The 27,991-nt window shown below is 35.8% G+C and overlaps 1 protein-coding gene across 1 annotated transcript; it reads right to left on the bottom strand.

Moving 5' to 3' along the window:
- Positions 1 to 198: 198 nt before the first annotated feature.
- Positions 199 to 27,763, bottom strand: LOC143431849 (DENN domain-containing protein Crag-like). Its single transcript, XM_076908821.1, has 20 exons — positions 27,745 to 27,763; positions 22,323 to 22,412; positions 21,916 to 22,253; positions 18,482 to 19,084; positions 15,862 to 16,442; positions 15,554 to 15,794; positions 15,227 to 15,497; positions 14,378 to 14,469; positions 13,250 to 13,500; positions 12,532 to 12,702; positions 12,313 to 12,441; positions 11,985 to 12,234; positions 11,722 to 11,869; positions 11,461 to 11,661; positions 8,920 to 9,144; positions 7,186 to 7,430; positions 4,551 to 4,821; positions 4,066 to 4,467; positions 2,166 to 2,338; positions 199 to 349 (listed from the first exon to the last, which is right to left on the bottom strand). The coding sequence occupies exons 3-20, from the start codon at positions 22,241 to 22,243 to the stop codon at positions 213 to 215; spliced, it is 4,719 nt and encodes a 1,572-aa protein (XP_076764936.1). The 5' UTR covers positions 22,244 to 22,253; positions 22,323 to 22,412; positions 27,745 to 27,763; the 3' UTR covers positions 199 to 212.
- Between the last annotated feature and the right edge of the window lie 228 nt (positions 27,764 to 27,991).

Consider the following 27,991-nt stretch of genomic DNA (forward strand, 5'->3'; position numbering starts at 1 on the left):
ATGATAAATAGCCAGCCGAGGGGTCTGTTAATTAACTGGTGAGATTTTTCAACGCTCTACGTGGGCTTTCGGAAATCATACTGGACAAGTTAGTAATCGTTGATACTGTTTATGAACGCACTGTTTCTTCATTCTCACAATATGTTACATCGTACTCCTCCCCCTCTCTCTCTCTCCCTCTCTCCCTCTCTCTCTTTCGCTCTATAAATTTTTTACACGTTCAGCTGCTTAAAGTAATGTCTGCAATAGGTTGACATCAACGATGGCGAGGCATCGATTGTGCACAACAACTTCTTCTCCGCCTCTGTTAACGTATCTAAAGATAAATTGTATTCCCTGTCGAAAACACCTGGAACAGAGAAACCATTCGGTTGGACGCTTGTGCAGACAAATGACAACATCCAGCGGATGAGAATCATCCAGTTGGATGGGTTTAGAAGTCACGAGGGACCAGTATTTGCCTCTACGACTCTATGTTCGTATATATTGGTCCTTCGGTCTATTGTAGAGACTGTTCGTGCTGTATTTTGGCTTGTAAACTTGTTTAAAACTAATAACAGATATTTCTTTGAGAGATTAAGAGTATTTTCTATATGCAGTGGCTGTACGTAATGTTAATTCAGCCTCTACGACTCTGCGTTCCTACGTTGGTCACTATTCATTGGTACTTTGGTCTATCGTAGAGGCTGCTCATGTTGTATTTTAGCTTCTACAATTGTTTTTAAGACTAATAACAAACATTCTTTGAGAGATTGAGTGTTACTTCTGTAAAGAAACCCTGTAGTGGCTGTATGTGATGTTAATTCAGCCTCTACGACTCTGCATTGGTACAACTTCATGTCCTTTGGTCTATCGTAGGGGCTGTTCGTGCTGCATTTTAGCTTCTACAATTGTTCTAAAGACTAATAACAGACATTCTTTGAGAGATTGAGTGTTACTTCTGTAAAGAAACCCTGTAGTGGCTGTATGTGATGTTAATTCAGCCTCTACGACTCAGCATTCGTACATTGGTCACTACTTATTAGTCCTTTGGTCTATCGTAGAGGCTGTTTAGGACTAATAACACATATTCTTTAAGAGATTGGGTGTTATTTCTGTAGAGAAACCCTGTAGTGGCTGTATGTGAAATTATTTCAGCCTCTACGACTCTGTGTTCCTACATTGGTCACTACTTATTGGTACTTTGGTCTATCGTAGAGGCTGTTCATGTTGCATTTAGCTTGCAGAATTGTTTAAAACTAATAACATATATTCTTTGAGAGATTAAACGTTACTTAGATAGAAAAACCCAGCATTTTCTACATGCAGAAGCTGTACATGATGTTAGTTCAGCCTCTACAACTCTGCGTTCGTATACTGGCCACTACTTATTGGTCCTTTGGTCTATCGTAGAGGCTGTTTAGGACTAATAACAGATATTCTTTGAGAGATTAAGAGTTACTTCTGTAAAGAAACCCTGTAGTGGCTGTATGTGATGTTAATTCAGCCTCTACGACTCTGCATTGGTACAACTTCATGTTCTTTAGTCTATCGTAAGGGCTGTTTGTGCTGCATTTTAGCTTCTACAATTGTTCTAAAGACTAATAACAGATATTCTTTGAGAGATTGAGCATTACTTCTGCAGAGAAACCCTGTATTTTCTATATGTGATGTTAATTCAGCCTCTACGACTCTGCATTCGTACATTGGTCACTACTTATTGGTCCTTTGGACTATCGTAGAGGCTGTTTAGGACTAATAACAGATATTCTTTGAGAGATTAAGAGTTACTTCTGTAAAGAAACCCTGTAGTGGCTGTATGTGATGTTAATTCAGCCTCTACGACTCTGCATTGGTACAACTTCATGTCCTTTGGTCTATCGTAGAGGCTGTTGTGCTGCATTTTAGCTTCTACAATTGTTCTAAAGACTAATAACAGACATTCTTTGAGAGATTGAGCATTACTTCTGTAAAGAAACCCTATAGTGGCTGTATGTGATGTTAATTCAGCCTCTACGACTCAGCATTCGTACATTGGTCACTATTTATTGGTCCTCCGGTCTATCGTAGAGGCAATCGATTGAAGAATTTGATAGCGAAGCGAAGATAAGTGTAACGTGTGCTTAGAAAAGTTAGATTTAACTAAATTCTACAACTGTTTAACTGTAAACTAAGATCGTACGCACTTTGATCGATATTTCCTCTTCCCAAAACTGTAAATGCCAGAAACAAGATATCCCGGTATACAGAAAATAGTGGTTGGTTGGTTGATTGATATTTGCTTCTTTCAAAGGCCACTCTTTTTATAGGTTCCGTTAGATCGTTTCGACGAACGTTCGTAATTACTGATTGCATTAGCCTGGAACACATGAAAGTAAACATTTAAGTCTTAAGTCGGTTGGTGTTTTACTGAGAAAAAAGAGTCGTTCGAGGAGAAAAGAGTCTTAGCGTTGGATGCTTGACTGAGAAAAGCTTCAACGTTAGACGTTTGATTGAGAAAAGCTTCAACGTTAGACGTTTGATTGAGAAAAGCTTCAACGTTAGACGTTTGATTGAGAAGAGCTTCATCGTTACATGTTTGATTGAGAATTTTTAAGAAAACGAGAGTCTTACGACTGAGATATTTGACTGAGAAGAGTTTTCAAGCAAAGGAGAGTCTTACGACTGAGATATTTCACTGAGAGGAGTCTCCAAGAAGAGCAGAGCCTCATCGCTAGATGCTTGACTGAGAAGAGCTTCAACGTTAGACGTTTGACTGAGAAAAGCTTCAACGTTAGACGTTTGATTGAGAAAAGCTTCAACGTTAGACGTTTGATTGAGAAGAGCTTCATCGTTAGATGTTTGATTGAGAATTTTTAAGAAAAGGAGAGTCTTACGACTGAGATATTTGACTGAGAAGAGTTTTCAAGCAAAGGAGAGTCTTACGACTGAGATATTTCACTGAGAGGAGTCTCCAAGAAGAGCAGAGCCTCATCGCTAGATGCTTGACTGAGAAGAGCTTTAACGTTAGACGTTTGACTGAGAAAAGCTTCAACGTTAGACGTTTGATTGAGAAGAGCTTCAACGTTAGACGTTTGATTGAGAAGAGCTTCATCGTTACATGTTTGATTGAGAATTTTTAAGAAAACGAGAGTCTTACGACTGAGATATTTGACTGAGAAGAGTTTTCAAGTAGAGGAGAGTCTTACGACTGAGATATTTCACTGAGAGGAGTCTCCAAGAAGAGGAGAGCCCAATCGCAAGACGCTTAACTGAGAAAGACAGCCTTATCGCTAAATATTTGACTGAGAAAAGTCTCAACAAATGCTCTGATGACTTGCGATTACCACAAACACCTCAGATTTACTCTTCAGAAGACATAAATCCACTATATCCAAGATTTCGCAAACCAAAACACATTCAATTCCTTCGATCTTTGTATATAAAGTTCAGAAATCGTTACTCTTCTTAATTGAACTTCCAAAGTCGACTTAACTTCTTTCTATCCACATACAATCATCGCTAGACCTTGGTTCACAAGATATAATCGACAAAAGCAAATTTATCATCAATTTCTCTCCTAAATACTATAAATCGCAAGCGCAGAGAGCTCTCATCCAAAAATATGCACTCGCAAACAACTTATTCTTGCTCCGAATGGCAATTACAAGCTGCGCTCTTATTGTTCTTCCCTAAAACAATTTTCAGATGTTCGTTCTTCATCGTTGGATGCTCCAACGCGCTCTGAAACCTTCTTTTTCCATCTACATCTGTGATCTTCGGCTTAGATTGAGGCTGGCGTTGAAGAAGAAGCAGCGTTCTTCCATTCCTCTGCTCTACGACTCTCTACTGCTGAACTATTCCACCGACGCAGCTGTAGAAATCAGAAGAACCCTTGTTCCTCGCTTCGAGAGAGATTCGAAGAGCGCAGCTGGTTTCTTTCTGCTGACGAAGGGATACAAAGACAAACCTTGCTGCGAATAGCAATTCTAACAGATAATACTCAACGATGACTAGCTTTCTTCCCAAACGTAGCATTATACACCTCTCCGCACCCTCCTAGAAGATAAAACAGCAAACTAGCACAACGACAGAGCCTCAGCTTACGTTTTGTCCTCCGTAGTGTTCAACTTCCACTGAAGATACATGGGCAGCCGGTCCATATGGAGTCTCTCGTTGTCCCACATGGTCTTAACGCCCACTGCGCTGTAGTTGGTCAGCTCCTTCTTCGTGTCGTTGCTCAGCCACAGGTCAGGCAGGTGGCTGGTCAAGTTGGTCCGCTCGAAGTACCATATCAGGTTCCAATAGACTATCGGATGCTCTTCGATGAACTTGTGCTTGGTCAGGCACGTATCGCCCTCCTGGCTCAGGACGCTTTCCAGTTCCTTCCTTAAAACTAGAGGGTTCAGGTATGGCACCGTAATGGGTTCGAGCAGCTCCCTCGGCTTGTCCAGCAGCTCGACCAGAGCACCCATCAGTGGGTCGCTCTTCTTCTCATTCTCTTCGCACCTTCGCAGAAACATCGAACAGTCCTTAAACCTGTACGCACAAGTGCGCTGGGGTCTCAGAGGCATTTTTAGTCAGCGGAATACCTGTAATCTAATATAGTTATAGTGAGCAGAGGTACTGTAGCTTTGTCGCAGTACTGGCAGACCGTGTTTAAGTTCGAGTCCTCCGGCTGCCAGCCAGCCATTATTTCCTCATCGTACAGTATCGTGGCGCAGTGATGACACCTGCTGGCACTGGAGAGCACGAGCTCGATGGCAATTCGCTCGTCCAACTCCCTTGAGCCCTTCGGATACAGACACTCAGCCAGATCGTACAGCATGTACGTGTCCAGCCCTCCGTCACCTGTTTCAATTGCTCAATTTCAGTTCAGAGCGATACAGATTCGCTGCGTTCGAACAGAAACGCTTGAACATCTTCGTTACGATATGAATTTGCAAAAAAATGAAGTTGCGCAGCTTGAAAGTCTGAAAATGAAGTTGCGCAGCTTGAAACTCTTAAAATAAAGCTACGCAGCTTAAAAAAACATATTTACGATAGTCGAATGACCAGTTTCTTTCCAAACGGAGGATTATATACCTTTCTGAATCCGTTTAGAAGATAAAATGGCAAAATAGTAGATCGATAGACCATTCGCTTCGATGAAATGTAATTAATTCTAGTTAATTCGCATTCTTGTTTGTTGTAATTTAATTAAAGCTCTCGTAGAAGTCCATCGTTACTTTCTGTCTTCTAATATTGCATTTTAATGTCTCTCGAAGGAATTTAGAGTAGTTAAGACTGTAAAATAAGTTCGCTACTATTTTGTGTTCTTCTAAATCCAACTCGATACCTAGAAAACTTTTGTTTTTGATATTTTAGAGCAGCGAATTGGATAATATTTCACAGAAAAGATACAATTCTTTATTACGATGGACTCTATATGTTCTTTTTTCGCTTTTCTCTCTCAATTTTTAATTTTATAAGTGCTACGTTTGCTATTTTAGGGTCTAGTTTTAAGTAATCTTCTGTTTGCCTCTCGAAATGGAATATTTGGAGGATACTTGCTATGGTGATAGTGTTTTCTGCGAGGCGTGTTTGTCTGCGAGTCATAAATATGAGTATCGAAGAGTTTTGAATGGTATTTACATTCATCGTAGAAGGAAATCTGAACTTAGATCGTAAATATGGGCATCGAAGGGGTTCAAACAGTATTTACAATCATCGTAGAAGGAAATCTGAACTTCTTGTATTAAAAATTAAAGAATAGATCATCGTAGAAGGAAATCTGGACTTCTTCGACTATGTAAATTAAGGAATAGATCATCGCAGAAGGAAATCTAAACTTCGATTACATAAATTAAGGAACAGATCATCCTAGAAGAGCTTCAAACAGTATTTACGTTCATCGTAGAAGGAAATCTGAGCTTTAAATTAACTTTAAATTACAGAATAAATTATCGTAGAAGGAACTCTGAGCCTCGATTACATAAATCAAGGAATAAAAAAGAAATACGAGCCCATCAAACTCTCTTAAAAACTACAAAGCTAGTCTAACATCCTCCGTTGGATCCTACGAGCTCAAAAATACCAAATACTCAAGCGTTTCTATGTAAACGCTGCACTCCGTATACTTCCTCACATAAATTTAGGAATAGATCATCGTAGAAGGAAATCTAAACTTCGATTACATAAATTAAGGAACAGATCATCCTAGAAGAGCTTTAAACAGTATTTACGTTCATCGTAGAAGGAAATCTGAGCTTTAAATTAACTTTAAATTACAGAATAAATTATCGTAGAAGGAACTCTGAGCCTCGATTACATAAATCAAGGAATAAAAAAGAAATACGAGCCCACCAAACTCTCTTAAAAACTACAAAGCTAGTCTAACATCCTCCGTTGGATCCTACGAGCTCAAAAATACCAAATACTCAAGCGTTTCTATGTAAACGCTGCACTCCGTATACTTCCTCACATAAATTTAGGAATAGATCATCGTAGAAGGAAATCTAAACTTCGATTACATAAATTAAGGAACAGATCATCCTAGAAGAGCTTTAAACAGTATTTACATTCATTGTGGAAGGAAATCTGAACTTTAAATTAACTTTAAATTACAGAATAAATTATCGTAGAAGGAACTCTGAGTCTCGATTACATAAATCAAGGAATAAAAAAGAAATACGAGCTCACCAAACTCTCTTAAAAACTACAAAGCTAGTCTAACATCCTCCGTTGGATCCCACGAGCTCAAAAATTCCAAATACTCAAGCGTTTCTACATAAAAACTGCACTCTGTATACTTCTTTACATAAATTAAGGAATAGATCATCGTAGAAAGAAATCTGAGCCTCGATTACATAAATCAAGTAATAAAAAAGAAATATGACCCCATAGAAGTCTCTTAAACAGTATAATGCTAGTTTAACTTCCTCCGTTGGATCCTACGAGCTCAAAAATACCAAATACTCAAGCGTTTCTATGTAAACGCTGCGCTCCGTATACTTCTTCATATAAATTAAGGAATAGATCATCGTAGAAAGAAATCTGAGCCTCGATTACATAAATCAAGTAATAAAAAAGAAATATGACCCCATAGAAGTCTCTTAAACAGTATAATGCTAGTTTAACTTCCTCCGTTGGATCCTACGAGCTCAAAAATACCAAATACTCAAGCGTTTCTACGTAAACGCTGCGTGCTCCGTATACACTTCCTCCAATGCCCTTGATCGTACAAACCAGATACTTTAGGCGGTTCATTCTTATCCTGCAAGGAGCCATCGGTCATAGAATCCAACGACTCATGCGATGCCCCATGCGTCACTTTGTACTCCCTGTCCTTCAGCTTCACCGGTGTGCTGGTTGCGGAGATGGCCTCCTTAATCTCATCGAACTTCTTCGCAACCGTTGTGGCTGCAGACTTCAAGCTGTTCAAGCCACCGAGTATTATTTCATTGGATTTCTTTCCGGTCAAGCTGGTTGGGCTGAAACAAATGATCTTCTCAGCGTTCGCTTGCATTCGTCAGCTGACTCTTACTTAAACACTGAATTCTTCCTGCGTAATGCAATAACGTGCTTCTAATTAGTAGATAAAGGTAGAATATGGGGTAACGGTCTCTTTTTTTTGGGTAACGGAGGCTTCGTTGGTCAGAAAACTAGTTGTATACGTGCAGACGTGCGAAGGAGGATCCTCTGACTCGTTTCTTGCCTCGTAACGAACATTAAACGCATCTGTTCGCAATGTAAAACCTTCAGAAATTTATTAGAGACTCGAATTAAGATTATCATGCTTGTACGATCCGCTTAAAGCAGTTCTAATCACTTTACGAGAGATAATTTGGATTTTGTTGCGATTTAAACGAATGGTTGGTTTCAGAGTCATCGAAGCGAGGAATTTAGTTCGAATAATGTCTGTCGAGACTGTTACGAGCTAAATAATGTACCTGAGAGCCAATATTTAGTAGCTCGATTGAAATTTTGGGGGATTTGATGTTGGATATCGAATCGTACGGTTTATCTTAACATGCAATCTATTGTCCAATTGGCAAACATGCTACGACAAGAAAAGCAATCGCAAGGAAGCTAGAAATTGGTATTCGCATGGCGCAGAGTAGATGAAATCCTCCGTTCTATGATTTGTTCGGTCTGAGTTTCGCTATTAGTCCCAATCGCGCTTTCTAGATTAAAATCAGCCAAGTATTGCGCACGAATGAGACGTTATTGATGCTAGAAATATTTAGAATTCAGAAAATTAGCAAACGCTTCCATTTCTAAGTGATGTACCCCATTAAAAGTCTGTGGAAGCTACGAAGAGCGATAATAGTGACTCTAAAAAATTTATATAAAAAATGTGGGCCTTCTAGAACTTCAACGAGCCCAAATTTTGGGACTGTACGGTCCAGATTTGCTATGAAAAAATTTTGAAGGTCCTTCGGTAACCACAGCCTTGGTCGAGAGAGAGAGAAAGGACCAACGACTGGCCTTCGCCTTGCGTTAATCTCTAATTCTTTTATTTTAGAGGCGAATGGCATCGAGAGAGAGAGAGACTGTACTCTTAAACTTTACGTACGAGAAACTAGAACATCGTAGCCAATTGCTTTCGCAGAAACAGCTGCGAGAACCCACTGAAATCTGAATCGAGAGAGAAATGGCTCTCGTAGACACCAATTCAAGCATCTAACGCAGTTCTTGCTTAAAATAGAATGTTCATTACCCTTCCTCTCTCTCTCTGTTCCTCAAATTTCATCGCTCAATCTCTCTAAGCTTGATTCTTCCACTCGCAGTGAACATTTACCAAGATTACGCAAGATAATCTGTAACGAGTGAAGACGACGCAGCCAATCTCAGCTCTGCGAGTCAGTACGATGAGATTGTGTTCAGTTTTTTGGATTACGGAGCTGAGACGAAGTGCCTTCAGCCCGAACGATTAGTACGTTAGGTGTAATAAATGGTAATTAGAGTAGTCCACCTTACCCGAAACTCAGCTTTAAACTGGAACCTAAACTCGAGAGACTGGAAGTGACGCTCTCCTTTTGCGACCAGATACTGGTCACTTCTAGCCTTTCTCTTTCTCTATCCTGTTCGCCTTGCTGTGCGACAGAATGTGGCATGGTTTCGCTTCTCTGTAACTGGCCACCTATCGCTACACCGGTTTCATCTACTGTCTGATGAAAAGTTGCGCTACGAGGCAGGATGCTACTGCAATGTAAACGCAAAAATGTAGTTATAAAACACTGCGTGCGCATACGTGCCTCTTCAGATTCATGCTCTCCGCCTCATCTCAGACAGCATACACCAACTACGTACTCTCTTAACAGAAGTTTACGACTGTACGCATTACTTATTCAAGCGTATAACAACAGTAGAGACTCGGATGTGTTGTTCCTTAACTTCTAACTAAAGGCGCAGCCATTTCTGACCAATTTAATGTACTCAGAGTGCTGCGTTTTGACTAAAAAATGAAGTATTTCATCTTGTTTCAGAGTTATGGATTATTTTGAATGAAACAGGGGGTTTTTCTGGGGATAATAGCTTCCTACGGTCTTCGAGATTGATTATCAAGGCTCGTTAGACTTGGTTGATGTTACTTATAAAGACTATTATGTAGAAATTATTAGTTTACTAGGTATCGGAAGATGATAAGTCTGCGTAGCTTTAGAATGAGCCCTACGATTCGCAATATGATGTGTTTAAGCTTGTATAACATTAGTAATTAAGTATTACGATAGGAGATAAGATTGTATTCGAAGGCAGGATATCATAGTAGCCATGCGAACCTTTGCGCGACTCTACCATTGTTATTGTAGTGAACCTTTTTGCTCATATCTTGGAAACTAAAAGAGATAGACGGTTGCATGTGGAGTACAAAGTTGTTCTAAATATTGATTTCTAAAACATATCGAAAAATCAGGAAAGTCGGTTCAGGGATAGCTGAGCTATGCGAATTTTTCTTTCTCATTTCTATGAATTCTTCCATTTTCTATGTTCAAAAGCCAATCCTACGTAAATGAAATTAGGCCAGTGTCTTGAAATCTAGCATTTCTTAAGCAAAATAACAGTACGTCAATAAGACTTATGAAGAAATCCTCAAAAACCCCAGGCGAGAGCCAATTTCTAAACATTAGACTCTACCATTGCTATTGTAGTGAACCTTTTTGCTCATATCTTGGAAACTAAAAGAGATAGACGATTGCATGTAGAGTAAAAAGTTGTTCGAAATGCTGATTTCTAAAACATATCGAAAAATCAGGAAAGTCGGTTCAGGAATAGCTGAGTTACAAGCTTATACATCACTTTCCAGTATCGCTTCTGGAGTTCTTTCTAGAAATATAATCTGGTTTCTCATGTTTTTAGTCATACATGAATATTCACAGCTTTCTCAACCATAAATCTAATTTATACACTTAGTTATCTGCCTTACGTAAATGAAATTAAATCAGCGTTTTGGAATCTAGGATTTTTAAAGCAAAATAACAGAACGTTACTGATATTTTGTGCATATAATATTCTCTACGATCTCTACTTGCATAAAAATGTGTAAAAAGTCCACTAAAATTATCAGAAAGTCTAACGTAAAAGTAAAACCAAAATATATGGGTGCTTCGCAGTATCTTTCCTCGTAAATCAGTTCTACGAACAAACTCTGTACGAAGAAGAAGTCAAAGTATATCATTTTTGATGATGAATCATGTTTGGTGGCTTCGATTGCCACTTGGCTACATCCTTCTGCATTAATCTATTCAATATAATATCCTGTACATCCAATTATCTGCTACGAACCATTTAATTGAAGTATGATTGTGCAATTCTGTAATCGAGTACCTAAACGATGATACCATCTTTCTGTTGAAGATTACCAAAGTAGACGAGGCTCGAAAGGAGTTATACTAACTGCAGAAAGTAAAATAGAAGTTAACGTAAGAGTAAAATAGCCCACGAAGGCATTACGAGGATGAATCTGTTCTTAATTAGTCTACGACTGAGAATTACTATTGCGATACTTTGTTTAAACCTTGCAGAGGCATTTGTAGGAGATGCGAGATGAATCGTTGACTCTTTTCTACTTCACAGGATGAATATCGAAGCTTGCGAGCCAGCGTTTTGCCATCGAAGAAGAAATACAAGTCGAATCGCAGCAGAAATCATTCGAAACTTAAATCGAATATCCATTTCCTTCGAACGCAGCACAGTTTCCATACAATCCAAGCTAATTCATAGACGAAGAACATCAGAAGAGGATTGTAAACCCCACAATTTCTCTACGCCTTCTAAATTACGCTTGCAAAAAATCCAGAAGCATTAAAAATAGGAACGCAGCGTTCGACTGTAAACTCAAGACTTTCTCTAAACTAAATATACGTAACAATTACTGTAAAACTTCTCTCGCAACACTAAAAACAGTTCTATCGCATACACATGTACTCGTACACATTAAACGAAGCGTTTAACTAGAATAACTTCCATGCGAGCAGAGCGTGTACACAGTGGACATTCATCGAAGGTAGAAGGAGGTACCTTCGAAACAAGAGTGGTCCTCCAGGTCTCTCCTCAACGTTGTTAAACACAGTCAGAGTATTTGTCGAACAATTCGAGTCGTTCTCTCCAGACGGTGAGACGATTGGTGTTTCGTCATTGATCAAGGCACCCAGAGGGTCATTCTCAGTGACCGGTGTGCGAACAGGGCTTTTCAGTGGCGACTCCAAGTTACGAATCACTCTGAAAGCAAAGAGACGATGAGAAACGTGTTCTTTCTCATCGATTCGAAGTATAAATTACCTCTGGCTCAGCGAAAGGCCATCCAAGTCCTCCGTCTGCAAAGCGTTCAGTGCTATCGAGTCTCTGACGATGCTATTTTGTCTAGGAAGTTTCTTTATTTCGAATGGTCCGTACTCCGGTAGATCTGAGACAGAACTCCCTTTAGTAGCTATCAGTAATGCGAAGGACGCAGTGAAAAAAAAAAAGGAAAAAGGTAACTAAAAACCTATATCAACCCAAAATAAAGAATAACTGAATCGTAACGCAGTGAATCGGTCACTCACAGTCACTGTGGGCAGCTTCGGTGTCCTGCGAATGAGTACTATCGAGACTAGACCTGGACAACGCATGCTCCATGCTCGCAGTCTTCCCATCAACAGTCAGAAGCTCTGCGTTGGAGCTCAATCTTCTTCTAGCGCTTCTCTTGCCAGCCCTCTTGAACAGAGCAGCTCCGACAATAGCGTTTCTCAGCTTGTTCCACATCAGCTGGCTGGAGTTGGTCATGTCGGAGGGCCAGGTGGCTTCGAGTACAGCCTGGGGACCCCAGCGATGCGAATAATCTCTTCGAACAGCTTAACGAATGGGAAATTGGCTACGAAAGGGTGTTCGTACCTTGTTGTAGAACCCGTAGGTGAGAGCGTTTGGCTGTACGCCACTGCGCTTCATGTGGAACAGCAGCTTCACTGCTAGAACAGGCTGTCCGTACACCCCGCAGAGCTGCATCATGGCTCTATAACAGACCTAAAATCGACACACCTTCTACGGTAAAATTTGTTAACAGAATATGATCATGGAACAGCTATTCGAACACGTGAGAACAGAAACATTTACTTCTTCTATCGGGTCCAGGTGCAATTTGGGCATCTTCACCAGTAGATCGTACGCTTGGTGCAGGATAGTGGCTGGCTGGTTGGATACCTGCAGCATCGCTGGCAGATGGAGGAACCAGAGGCTGTAACAGGTCCCTAGGAGGCATCTGCCCCATCTGTTTGGCATTGCTGCCTGAAAAATAACATAGTGTATCAAAAAAAGGGGATTTTGCTGTACGATGTTGAGTTTTCTTTAACGTTACAACTGTACGATGCACAATTTACAGCTATTCCTTCCTAAAATACCTTGTTTCAGTTAACGTTAGGGAGTAATCAAGAGAAACTACATCGTTAAGTAGTAGACTGGCACCAGATGCTCCGTAGAGCAAAATTTAGATGGATCGATAGACTTCAGAGCCAACGATTGAAGATTTCAGGGCAGAAAAACGTTCAACTACCTCAAATTTAGTTGGATGGCACAACAGATTGACTTACGATTCCTAATTTACAGCTATTCCTCTCTCGTAGCATGAATTCAACTCTACAACTTTTGATTTCAGGTAGCGTTGGAGGAGTAATCAAGAGAAACTACATTGTTACACAGTAGACTAGCACCAAGTGCTCCGTAGAACAAGATTTAGGTCAATTGGTACCCTCCAGAGCCAACGATTGAAGATTCCAGCGCAGAGAAGCATTTAATTTCCTCAAATTGAGTTCAACGGCACAAAAGATTGACTTACTTGCTTCCGTGCCATCCTCTGAGCCACCTTGATCTCGTGTTTGGTCCTGCGAGCCATTGGACTCCCTGGTATTATCCCAAAGACGCTCAAGTTTGGGTTCTTCAGGTGGAAACTCTTCTGCGGCCTTATCAAATCTGGGTTCAACTTGAACGTATGATATATTATAGGTGGCTGATTCGGACCAGGCTCTGGGGGTGGTATGAATACTGTTCGCTCGCTGTGTTGAGATTCGTCCAGCTCCAAAAGAGGCACTAGAACGTTCAACCAGGCTTACAAAGGGTTCTACAAGAGAATCGAACATGTACAGAGTGTTCTCTGCAGCGTTACTTAATTTTAAAGTCTTCTTCGCTCATCTTTTTCCCTCTACTTTTTTATTTTCATACAATCTTATTAAAAACCCCAGGCGAGAGCCAATTCCTAAACACTATTAGACTACCATTGTTATTGTAGTGACCCTTTTTGCTCATATCTTGGAAACTAAAAGGGATAGAGGATTGCATGTAGAGTAAAAAGTTGTTCTAAATGTTGATTTCTAAAACATATTGAAAAATCAGGAAAATTGGTTCAGCGATAGCTGAGCTATGCAAACTTTTCTTCCTAATTTCTATGAATTCTTCCATTTTCTATGTTCAATAGCGAGTCCTACGTAAATGAAATTAAGTCAGCATCTTGGAATATAGCATTTTTTAGCCAAAATAACAGCACATTAACAAGACTCATAAAGAAATCCATAAAAATCCCAGGCGAGAGCCAATTTCTAAACATTAGACTCTACCATTGCTATTGCAGTGAACCTTTTTGCTCATATCTTGAAAACTAAAAGAGATAGACGATTGCATGTAGAGTAAAAAGTTGTTCGAAATGCTGATTTCTAAAACATATTGAAAAATCAGGAAAGTCGGTTCAGAAATAGCTGAGTTACAAGCTTATACATCACTTTCCAGTATCGCTTCTGGAGTTCTTCTTAGAAATATAATCTGGTTTCTCACTTTTTTAGTCATACGTGAACATTCAGAGCTTTCTCTACCTTAAATCTAATTTATACGCTTAGTTATCTGCTCAGCAAACAACAAATTTTAAGTACGATAATAATTATTCTAATGGAATTTTATAGGAATGCGAACTCACCATTTTCTTCCTCGATGCGTTCTGTACATTCGTCAAAAAAGGCTAAACCAGCCATGTCCATATCAGATACAAAACTTCTTTCTTCTATAAACCTAGAAGAATATAAATCAAAGTAATACGGATATAATTTTCAGCATTAAAATTACATTTAAGTATCGCATCACAAAATCACAAAATCTATAAAAAGTAGAGCTACGTTTAAGTAAGAACATTTGTTGGTGAATCGCAAAGTTAATTTATCTGCATTTTTATCAACCAATAGCATTTCTAAATACCTTAAGTGGAATAAATATTTTTATTAAGAAGCTTTCTTCTCCGTACAGCAATTTTTTGTACAAACGAAGGAAAATTCTAGAAATTCCTGCATCGTACAATATCTCACTCTGTCTATTAAGTTTTAGAGTTGCAGAAATATGATCAAAATAATCGCAAAAAGATAAACTATTCGCTATCCTGAACTTAAGACTTTCTACATTGAAAATTTTCATTATTTTAGTATATGAAGCCTGCGATTCTTTTCAGAGCGATGAAATTTACCATTTTAATGCATTTCCAACTTTTTATGCACAGCAAAGTACATTTTAATCCACCTGGAAGTTACGCTACAAATAAATAGCAAAAAATTGTATACAAGTCAAAACGCATCAGTAAATAATTAATTTACGATAAAAATTATTACCTCTTCCTCATTCTTCGCATTAAAAAAACCTTCTGCGCAACTTAGAGTCTTCGTCTTTTAAGTTATGAACCTTCAAGAAGCTAAACGCAGCGCAACTTCCTTGCGAAATAAATCTGCTACTGTTTTTTAGAATTCTAACTTTAATGAAACGCAGATCAGCGAATACGTACCTAATAAACATTTGCGTCTTCACTAGCATGCTATAAAACTTGGCGTGAGTCTTGTCTCTGCTTCTAAGGAACGCTTGTATGTTGAACAAACTGGTGGGATCAGTTGAGCCAACAGTCGGTGCCTTCGTAATTGGCAACAAGAAAGCACGATACCCTTTAAGAATAGTCGCAGTGAATCTTAAGAAGGCGTCTTGTATCTCCAATTCCAAGGCTTGCTCCTTCCGCTTCTGCTGGAACTCTTTGTCTACGCTGAACTCTTCGTCCTCAGTATCTGAAGAAGAAGCAAAAGTTAGAAGACGATTGAGGACAGACCGAAGAGGCGCAGACCTTTCATGGACGAGTAACTCTTGCCCAGAGAGATCAGCTTCGAGTAGAGATGCTCGAGCCAGTTCCGCAGCTGCCTGGCAGCTTTCTTTGGTAACAGTTTTACGTTCAGATACTTCTTGTCGTCACAGATTGCTATATTGTTCGTGTCCAGGTTGACGCAGTTCACATCTGATGGAGGGTCGTACAAGTCGAAGAATCTTGAGTCCACCCCTATCAGAAATGGTAACGGAGCATGGAGGACCTGGAAGACCAACCGTATTACTCTCCACATTGTTTGCGGATCGAGTGGATGGAGTAAGGTATGTTACTTCGGCTAGTCCAAGTGGGCACAAGGGTATGTACGGACACTGCCACTTGAATGGGAACAGTATCATTGCGATTGCTTCGCTGACTGAGGTCAGCACGTCTGGGCGTAGCGAATGTACAAGTATCTTCTGTTCGGTGAGGATCAGCAGCAGGATAAGCAAACAATTGTCTGGTCCTAGATTAATGAGCAACTGGCGGAAGCTGGCGCCAGACCTGGGCAACGCCAGGTCCTCCGGCTGGGTCAGGATCAGCCTGTCCTTGGAGCTTAGCTGCACGAGTATCCTTGGTCTCTGCGGGCTTGGAAATGGTATGTCGTACAAAAAATACGCTATGTACTTCTCGATAGGAACTTGCTGCGGCTTGTTGTCGCACATGCTGTGCAAGAAGACTAAGAACTTCTCGAAGGTGTCGAAGAATGGCCAGTGGGACAGGATGCAGATGGATTTGCTGATGTTCAGCGACTGCGTTGCTGAGTTTGTGTATTGCAGCTTCTCCAGCTGCGCCAGAGTGAGCTTCTTGAGGATTCCGGATTGCTTGTTCGTCTTCGTCTTCAGTTGCTGGTAGTCTATCTCTGCGTGTTCTGCTGTAACAAGAGAAACAGTTCTCTGATTCATCTTGAAAGAACTCCAGAAGCGATACTGGAAAGTGATGTATAAGCTTGTAGCTCAGCTATCCTTCAACCGACTTTCCTGATTTTTTGATATGTTTTAGAAATCAACATTTAGAACAACTTTTTATTCTACATGCAACTGTCTATCTCTTTTAGTTTTCAAGATATGAGCAAAAAGGTTCACTACAATAACAATGGTAGAGTTTAATGGAGCTTAGAAATTAGCTCTCGCCTGGGGTTTTTGAGGATTTCTTCATAAGTCTTATTAACGTACTGTTATTTTGCTTAAGAAATGCTAGATTTCAAGACGCTGACCTAATTTCGTTTACGTAGGACTGGCTGTTGAACATAGAAAGTGGAAGAATTCACAGAAATGAGAAAGAAAAGTTCGCATAGCTCAGCTATCCCTGAACCGATTTTCCTGATTTTTCGATATGTTTTAGAAATCAACATTTGGAACAACTTTTTACTCTACATGCAACTGTCTATCTCTTTTAGTTTCCAAGATATGAGCAAAAAGGCTTTTACATTAATGCGTAGATCATCGAACACCTTTGTTGGATGATATAGACAAAAAAGCTTTTACATTAGACCATCGTAGACCATGAAACACCTTTGTTGAAAGGAAACCATGGCTTGATGTGTGATATAACACCAGAAACACTAAAAACAGCTGTAATATTTGTATATGCATTGAAACGATAAGAGAAACTCTCTGTACTATTTTTATCTGAGACTAGTCACTTTAATTGTGAATGGTTCTTAATTAGAAACTCGTACTAAGCCATTCATTGCTTGCTATTGCCAAGCGTGACTCAAGTTTCAGTTATATTATGCCTCTTCTGAGAGATAAAAAGAAGTCTCTTGGAAACGTATGCGTTATTCAGAGCTAGAATGAAGTCTCTTGGAAGGAATACAGCTCAACTTATTGAAGAAGAACAGTTACACCTCTTCTGAGAGCTAGAAAGAAGTATCTTGGAAGCATATGCACTATTCAGAACTAGAGAAACATCTCTTGGAAGCATATGCCTTATTCAGAGCTAGAAAGAAGTCTCTTGGAAGCACATGCGTTGTTCAGAGCTAGAAAGAAGTCTCCTGCAAGGAATACAGTCCAACTGATTAAAGAGAAACAATTGCCCCTCCTCTGAGAAACTGAAGAAGTATCAAAACCTATATGCTGCTTCAATAGACTTCTTTGCATCTCTTCAAACTTTTATGGTAATCATATGTGTTATTTAGAGCTAGAAAGATGTTTCTTGGAAGCATATGCATTACTCAGAGCTAAAAAGAAGTCTTCTCAGAGCTAGGAAGGTGTCTCTTGGAAGCATTTACGTTATTCAGAGCTAGAATGAAGTCTCTTGGAAGGAATACAGCTCAACTTATTGAAGAGGAAGAGTTATGCCACTTCTGAGAGCTAGAAAAAAATTTCTTGGAAGTATATGCGTTGCTCAGAGCTAGAAAGAAGTCTCTTGGAAGGATATGCGTTGTTCAGAGCTAAGAAGAAGTCTCTTGGAAGCATATGCGTTGTTCAGAGCTAGAAAGAAGTCTCCTGCAAGGAATACAGTCCAACTGATTAAAGAGAAACAATTGCCCCTCCTCTGAGAAACTGAAGAAGTATCAAAACCTATATGCTGCTTCAATAGACTTCTTTGCATCTCTTCAAACTTTTATGGTAATCATATGTGTTATTTAGAGCTAGAAAGATGTTTCTTGGAAGCATATGCATTACTCAGAGCTAAAAAGAAGTCTTCTCAGAGCTAGAAAGGTGTCTCTTGGAAGCATTTACGCTATTCAGAGCTAGAAAGAAGTCTCTTGGAAGCATATGAGTTACTCAGAGCTAAAAAGAAGTCTCTTCAAAGGAATACAGTCCAACATATTAAATACAAACAGTTACGCCTCTTCTGAGGTGAGAAAGAACCAACCAAAGAATCATCAAAACCAGTACACCACTTCAACAGACTTCCTCACAGCTCAGAGCCACATTTACACAAACTATACTCATCGTTCCGTACCAGAGTTCTTCATATTCTCCATGAGTACATCAGTCGACTGTTGGTTGTCCTTAAAATTAGAAATATCCACGTCCAGCTCGAGCTCCTCGTAAAACGTAATCGCAGACCCGTATATCTTCTGTGCAGCGTCAGCGACAGTAAGGACGAACGTCGAGAACACTGGCTTGGGCTTGCACGCGACCTTTGGCCAGCACTCTATCGTCGCCCCCATCGGCAGACAGAACATCGCCACAGAGTTTGGGAAGACGAAGCTGCTGTAATCCGACATCGGGTACTTGAACAGTATCGCGGGCTTAAACGATATCAGATTGGCTCTGTTCATCGACTTCTTGTAGCACAGGAACACGTCGCTGCCCATCATCCCCTTGTTCAAGTTTTTACTAATCACACAGAACGCATGGGGCGGGCTCTCGCCCTTGTTCGTCAGTATTACACAAATGTCAGTCACCACTAACGAGTTGCACGGCATTTTACGGCTTGCACGTCTGTAGGTCACGAATATCCTTGCCGTCGAGTTGTTCACATTGGCCAGATGCCCCTTCGGTGTCTCCAATATCATCTCTGCGTCCTCCATTATGCGCTCTTTGCCATCGTATATTACACCTGCAACGCACAATTGCTGTTAGCGATGAAAATGTATTTTGTAGGCGACTAAGAGTTGTATGGAATGTATATTTCAGTTGGAGTTATCGATAGTATTGCATTGTTGCTTTTAGAAACTGGAGAGTTCGTACGAACTGAAGAGAAAGAATGTGTTCGCATTCGACTCAAACGCTTTAAGCATCTTCCTTATTTTTGAAAGAAAGAAAGGGTGTTCGCATTCGACTCGAATACCCTAAGTATCTCTCTTGATACCAAAAAAGAAAGAGACTTCGCATTCAACTCGAATACTCTAAGCATCTTCCTTGATTTTAAAAGATAGAGAGACTTCGCATTCGACTCGAACACCTTAAGTCTCTTCCTTGATTTAAAAAGAAGGAAAGAGTGTTTGCGTTCAACTCGAATACCCTAAGTTATCTCTCTTGATTTTAAAAGAAAGAAAGTGTTCGCATTCGACTCGAACACCTTAAGTCTCTTCCTTGATTTGAAAAGAAAGAAAGAGTGTTTGCATTCGACTCGAACTCTTTAAACATTTTCCTTATTTTTAAAAGAAAGAAAGGGTGTTCGCATTCAATTTGAATACCTTAAGATATTAATGTAAAAGATATAAAAGAGAGAAGATTCTTTTCTACGAGTAAATATTGCGATACTTAAGCAACAAGATCATTGATACTTTTTTGTGAACAAGTCTCACATTTTTATCGTACGGATGATAAAAATAAATAATAACAGAATCGTATAAATAAAGATACAGTTTTAAGCTCGAATTACATTTAGCAAATTATACGATTGGATCAGTATTAAGCTTTTTAATAGTAATTCTGAAATAGATTGAAGATAGCTTCTCATATTTTAAAATAGTTTTTTTTTAATTATTCAACATATTGTAAATTACAAATTTATATCTAAAATAGTTAGTTCTTTTTAATTATTGAACTTGTATTGTAAATTACAAATTTATATCTAAAATAGTTAGTTCTTTTTAATTATTCAACTTGTATTGTAAACTTCAAATTTGTACCTAGAATAATCAGTTCTTTTTAATTATTCAATGTATTATAAATTACAAATTAGTATCTGTAATGCTTTCGAAAAAAACAAATTTTAACATTTCTTGTAAATCAAGAATAAAAATGAAGAAGCATAAAATGTAACAAATATTTTATACAACATATTGTTAGGACTATTTTCCAAATTAACTTCGATTTGCTTAAATATATACTCGTACTCTAAAATATTAGTCTCTCATGATCTTAAAATTGATATATCTTCTTTAAAAAAGCTAAAATGTATCAACGCATTATTGATATCAAAGCTTTTGTTACAATTCGCTAATTAAGTATATGTTTTTAAAAAAGAAAAGCGAAGATATGCTTCGTTTGCTATTTCAGATTGTAAAGAATCGTATGAGGATCTATTTACAAGCATATAATTATATTTAACATACTTTTTGCTTGTATTATAAAGTTAAGCAAGAAGTGTACTTCTGAGTATTGATATGCAATTAGAACAATTGTAAAAATATGTAATTTTTTTAGCAGAAATTGAGCGAAAGCTGCTGAGAATTTTAGAGAATGATATTTCTTATTAAAACGATAAGAAAAAATTAAGTAATTAAATTAAAACGCGGAGTATCCTTCTCTTATGGATCCTCAGCGATTTTCAGCGAGATCAACTGTTAATAAAACAATTAAAATAACGTATTCTTAATGAATTGTCTAATACATTTCAACTATATACCTTCATTAAGTGTAATAAGCATATTCGCTGCTTAAGATATCAGAAATACATTGTAAATCATTTTTAATAGCTTGTGTTTCGAAGAGTAATGCTTTCGCAAGCGCATACCAGCTAAATATATCCACCTTTACGTATCTAAAATTCTTTAGAGAAGAAAGATCATTGTTTTATACTTTTATTAGCATAAAACGGTTACTTAAGCAGTTAACGAATATATATTATGACTTAAAAGTTATTTAGAATTTTGTTTCTTCTGCATTTTTGCGTAAAAAAGCTACTTAAGTAGTTAACGAATATATATTAAGACTTAAAAGTTCCTCAGAATTTTGTTTCTTCTGCGTTTTTCCATGGAAAAGTTACTTAAATAGTTAACGAATATATATTAAGACTTAAAAATTACATAGAATTTTGTTTCTTCCGCAAAAAGAAGAAATTTGGTCTAAACAATTTATTCTATATTAAATATCATCTTTCTTCTTTACTTCTAAGCTATCAAACACCAAATGTCCCTCAACAAAATTTAATTTCTAATGATAAGCATTGTTTCAGCAATAAAACATGAATAACTTATAATTCAGAGTATAAAACAGAGTACAATGTAAATAATAAATATAAAGCACAACAAAATATACATTATTTACGTAACTGGGAGAAAAGAAAAAAATACTATGCTTCCGTTACATAAAAAATTGCAGATTAATTCAGCAAAATGTTAAAGAACACAAAATTTCGACATATAAATTATAAAGCTACACAAACTTTCTATTATTATTTAAAAACACTTGTTAAAGATCAAGTCAAAAATTACTCAAACTAATATCCTTTCTTATTTATCTACAGACTTCCTCAATCTTAATTACAAGCATCGAGTAACATCGAAGCTCTTAAAACTTCACAATTCTAAGCGTTAACACTTTTCAGAGATTTTTAGTGTAAGCTACAGTCAAAAGAATTAATTTAAGGCTCTAATGAATCACATTGATGCTGAATATCTCCATAAATTCTAGCCACGGTTTACATCCAAGCCTCGATCAATGTTTACACAACAGCACTTCTCAGAATGTTAATTGGTACGCTGCAAAATATCAGCTTACCTATATCTACTAACGGTGGTTTGTCACGACCTCTTCGATAACACAGATAACATTCGTTCGTTCTCAAACTGCCATGATTCAGATCTGCGGGTAATCCAGAAACGGTGTGCTCCAGCAAAACGTATCCCTCCGGACACTTTTCGCCCAGCGCTGGGAATATAATGGCAAGATCAGTGATCGGTGGTTTCATGTTCATATCCTTGACATGCGTCCCTTCTTGATACCAATCCTCCAGCTTGTTATTCGCTTCGTTATCGTTATCGAAATCATTGTCTTGGCCAGGCAAACCAGCGATGACAAAGTAATCCGCTACTCTCCTTTCGTCCATGTTTATCTAACTGTACGCGGTTCAATTAAAGCACGATTAGTCAAGCAATTACTTTACATACGCAACTATGTATACCAACTTTAAATAACAAAGTGGTTCTTCACATGGCATTGAAAAGATCCTCTTCTATACCTCCTCATGTATTTTACACTCACTTCTTCGTTAATCTCTAGCAGAAACGATCGCATTTAAACAACGATCGCCACAGAAGTAACATCGATGGAACATCCTGCAAGAAATTAGTTAAGATTAATACGAATCAACGAAATACGATCGTACGATGGTATAACATCTTTTACCGTGTTACCTTACAAGAAACGTGATTGTTTTTCACCGGTTAAAGCTTCTTTGCACCGAGAGAACCCAAGATTACCATCCGCAACGAACATCGAACCGAAACCTCCACCAGAATGAGTATATATCCGCTGTGTGTATGTACAATGCTCGCAGCCACTCTGTTGAACGTGCGTCTCGATTAGAATTGTAAATAGAGACGCGTGATTGATTCAAATTGGACACGACTTACCTGGCGAACGCTATATATAGAAATTAATGGTCACGTTTCGTCCACGGGCGAGGAACGAGAAAAGGCAGAGGAAGGGAAATTAAAATCGAGGGGCAAACGTGGAACAGTACGCTGGGACGTTTTACATGTTAAACAGAACGAAACGTTTCTCACGAGTCATTTTCGCTAACCCCGTTGGGACGCTTCTAGGTTATGTGTCATACCAACTATCTTATAGTGCGCGTTTATGCTTCGATCACGGGCGATGACGTTCTCGAAAATGTGACGCAGATTTTCGAGAACGGACGGACGGCAGGGCGGCTGTTCCCTTTATTTTTCTTTTTTTTTTTCCACCCCGTATCGCTGCGATCTCTGTTGGTCTTGGCGATTTCACGCGTGTCCGTTGATACGAGAATTGATAAGAGACGAGCGTTGATAAAGAGAAAAAACGTGTACACACATATATATATATTTATATACGCGTGCGTGTGTGTATATTACATGTATATGTATATGTAAAAAGAATAGAGAAATAATATATATGTATATATATATATATCTATATAAAGAAGAAATTAATACTCAGATCGAGACCAAAATATACAATACTAAATGTAGTAAAACGTAATTAAGTTGATGCAAACACTCTATACTTCGTCCTTTTGTTGAACATGCATACCATGCCATTCGAATAATTCACTATGATGTGTTTTGATGACAAATAAATTGACGTAGGGTTAGAAAAAAATATATCTATACGTGCTCTAAGATTTATATGGCTATAATTGTTGGATCATATTTATTTTATATTTTATAACGTTTAATTAAATATTTTGTACGTATATATATAATATAATACTTAAATAATGTATATAGTAAATTAAATAAAATTTAATTTTAAATTTTTAATGCGATAAATTTAATATAATGAATTAAATAAATTTTATTGTTAAACTTAAGTTTTTGGTTGTAATTTCATTAAAATCGCTGGAATTACAATGATAATGAAATTACAACAAAAAATTTGAGTTTTATGTTAAATTTTTAATGCAGTAAATTTAATATAATGAATTAAATAAATTTTAATGTTAAACTTAAATTTTTGGTTGTAATTTCATTAAAACATCGCTGGAATTACAATGATAATGAAATTACAACAAAAAATTTGAGTTTTATGTTAAATTTTTAATGCAATAAATTTAATATAACGAATTAAATAAATTTTAACATAAAACTCAAATTTTTGGTTGTAATTTCATTAAAACATCGCTGGAATTACAATGATAATGAAATTACAACAAAAAATTTGAGTTTTATGTTAAATTTTTAATGCAATAAATTTAATATAATGAATTAAATAAATTTTAACATAAAACTCAAATTTTTGGTTGTAATTTCATTAAAACATCGCTGGAATTAGAATGATAATGAAATTACAACCAAAAATTTGAGTTTTATGTTAAATTTTTAATGCAATAAATTTAATATAATGAATTAAATAAATTTTAACATAAAACTCAAATTTTTGGTTGTAATTTCATTAAAACATCGATGAAATTACAATTGTAATTTAAATATATATATATATATATATATATATATATATATATACACAATTAATTACAATTATTTAAATACAATTGTAACTTCATTAATGTTTTAATGAAATTACAACCAAAAACTTAAGTTTAACATTAAAATCTATTTAATTCATTATATTAAATTTATTGTATTAAAAATTCAACATTAAATTTTATTTAATTTATTTTATAACGTTTAATTAAATACTTTGTATATATAAACATTTAAATAATACAACATTTATACAATATAGTAAATTAAATAAATTTTAATGTTTAATTTTTAATGTAATAAATTTAATGTTAAATTTAATATAAAATTGAATGTAATAAATTTAATGTAATAGATTAAATAAATTTTAGTGTTAAACTTAATGCAATAAATTTAATGTAAAATTTAATGTTAAATTTAATGTAATAAATTAATTAAATTTCAATGTTAAACTTAAATTTTTGGTTTCAATTTCATTGAAACATCGATAAAATTACGTATACAATGATAATGAAATTACAACAAAAAATTCGAGTGTTACGTTAAATTTTTAATGCAATAAATTTAATATAATGAATTAAATAAATTTTAATGTTAAGCTTAAATTTTTTGTTGTAATTTCATTAAAACAGAAAATTTGAGTTTAATATTAAAATTTATTTAATTTACTACATTGTTGTATCGTATAATTTTACCAAACCAATTTTACTTCACTTTGACCACTCTGAGAAAGCTTTTCTTCGAGAAAATTATTGTTATACTTTATGAGAATATTTTAATTACATTAGAGATTAGATTTGCGACCTTATGTCTTGCGAATTTTAATATTTTGAAGTATAATTAAATACTTTGAAATAAATAATAAAAAAAAAGGCGAATCGAATCTGTTATTTTCTTACGAGTAATAACTGTATATTATTTCTATCGTAATCGAATATTATTTATTGTATTGTATTTAATTGCATTAATTTTATCGTATTGAATATTTTAATACCAGGTTTTGCAAAGGCAAAATAGAATATTTTAATTAAATTAGAGATTAGATGTCTCGCAGATGAAAATGAAAATTAGATAAAATATTCTCTAAATTTTCTTAAAAAAATTATTGCCATGTAAATAAAAATTAGATAAAACATTCTCTAAATTTTCTTCAAAAAAATTATTGCCATATTTTATGAGAATATTGTAATTAAATTTGCGATTATGTGTCTTGTAAATGTAAATAAAAATTAGATAAAATATTCTCTAAAGTTTCTTTAAAAAAATTATTGCCATGTAAATAAAAATTAGATAAAATATGCTCTAAATTTTCTTCAAAAAAATTATTGCCATATTTTATGTGAATATTTTAATTAAATTTGCGATTATGTGTCTTGTAAATATAAATAAATATTAGATAAAATATTCTCTAAAGTTTCTTTAAAAAAATATTGCCATGTAAATAAAAATTAGATAAAATATTCTCTAAATTTTCTTAAAAAAATTATTGCCATATTTTATAAGAATATTTTAATTAGATTAGAGATTATATAGATGTCTTGTAGATATAAGTAAAAATTAGTTAAAATATTCTTGTAATTTTCTTCAAGAAATTTCACGTAAAGAGGAATCGAAATGACCTCTTGGTGAGCCTAATATTAAATGCACAAAATGTAAAATTAATAAATGCATAATAATATAAATAGAAGTATATAAATAAAAGTATATAAATAAAAATGTATAAATAAAAGTATATAAATAAAAATATATAAATAAAAGTATATAAATAAAGGTATAATAGTACAAAAAGTGTATATATAAATAAAAATATATAAATAAATGTATATAAATAAAGGCAGAATAGTACAAAAAGTGTATAGTTAATGGTAAATTTTAGCAAAATGTATATTAACAATAATTAATAACGAAGGTGTCTTTTTAAATTCATTAGCAGTAGCAAGTTTCTCTACAGTTTCTCGTCAGAATTTTATACGTATACTTATGTTATATATATGTCTGTATATATTACCAGTGTTCTGCAACAAATAAAAGTATATACATAGATCAGTGGTGACGAACCTATACGACCTGTGCGTTCATTTTTGTGTTATGAAGAAGAAACTGAATAACGAAGAATATTTAAGTATAAATAATATAATATATAGCAATAATAAATACTATATTACATGTAGTAATAATAAATGTTAGAACGTTGAATTTGTAGAGAAAAATATCTCCAAGTGGACAAGTTGACCAACTGATTTACTATCGTAATTCTCTTTGTTCCTCGTTCGTTCAGATGTTCAATATGGAGACTTGATGATGTCGCTTCTTCATTGATATCAATTTTTCGATTTTTCTTTATTTTTCGCTTCTCGTTTGGAAAAATCGTAAGACGAGGTGAACGTAATTTGTTGCAGAGAAAGGACAATCATCGTGTTTTTCTTTAAATAATTAAAGTAGGATTAAAAAGAGGTCATTTTGACCATATCAGGAAACTTAATTTGTTAATTTCTTTCAAAAAAACTCAGAGAATATTTTTACTAATTTTTACTTACATTTATAAGAGATATAACTGCAAATTTAATTAAAATATTTTTATAACTTTCTCGAAGAAAATTAACGAAAATAATTTTTTCTTTCTTTCCAATTAATTTAGTGACTCGCAAAGCTCTAATCTAATTAAAATATTCTTAAAACTTTCTCGATGAAAATTAACGAAAAGAAATTACGAGAATATTTTAATTAATTTCTACTTACATTTACAAGAATTTTTTTAAAGAAAATTGAGAAAATATTTTAACTAATTTTTATTTGCATTTATAAGAGATATAACTGCAAATTTAATTAAAATATTTTTACAACTTTTTCGATGAAAATTAACAAAAAGAAATTTTTCTTTTTTTCCAATTAATTTAGCAACTCGCATCTAATTAAAATATTTTTATAACTTTCTCGAAGAAAATTAACGAAAATAATTTTTTCTTTCTTTTCAATTAATTTAGCAACTCGCATCTAATTAAAATATTTTGATAACTTTCTCGAAGAGAATTAATGAAAAGAATTTTTTTTCCTTTCGAATTAAAATAGCAAAGCAGTTATTAAAAAGAATAACCAATTAAATTTCACCATTCTCATTCCTGGAGAAGGTTCGCCATCCCTGACATAGACAACAAAAATCATTATCGTTGAGGTTACGATCGTACTTTAATAACTGAAAATAGAACGCTCGCATAAATCTGACGTACATATAAATACACATACACGCAGAAAGAATTTCTGTACAAACACATGTGTGATTAGCATACTGAATAATTGCGTCGTGTTGGTTATAGGTTAACTGAAAATAACGTGAGATGCGTTACACATGTATCCACACGCACAGACGCAATTAACGACGAGCAACGTGATGAGATTCGTTTCAGAATTTTTTTTATATATATACCTTTATTTTACATATTGATATTTCTATGTGTTATCGATAAAAAGTGCAATGTTATGCCTGGAATTTTTCTTGTTTGCTCGCAAATAATCTGGTCGAGTCATGCGCACCTTGCGACACGATCATCCAATGAGAAACGATCGTATCCAGAGGCGCGCTTCTCATTGGTCAGTGTCGATATTACCGCGACGCGGCAAAATTCGAACGTCAATTGGCTACTTCGTTGAAATTAAAGAATTGTTTAAAGTTC

This window comes from Xylocopa sonorina, unplaced genomic scaffold, assembly GCF_050948175.1.
Source record: "Xylocopa sonorina isolate GNS202 unplaced genomic scaffold, iyXylSono1_principal scaffold0014, whole genome shotgun sequence".
Taxonomy (NCBI): Eukaryota; Metazoa; Arthropoda; class Insecta; order Hymenoptera; family Apidae; genus Xylocopa; species Xylocopa sonorina.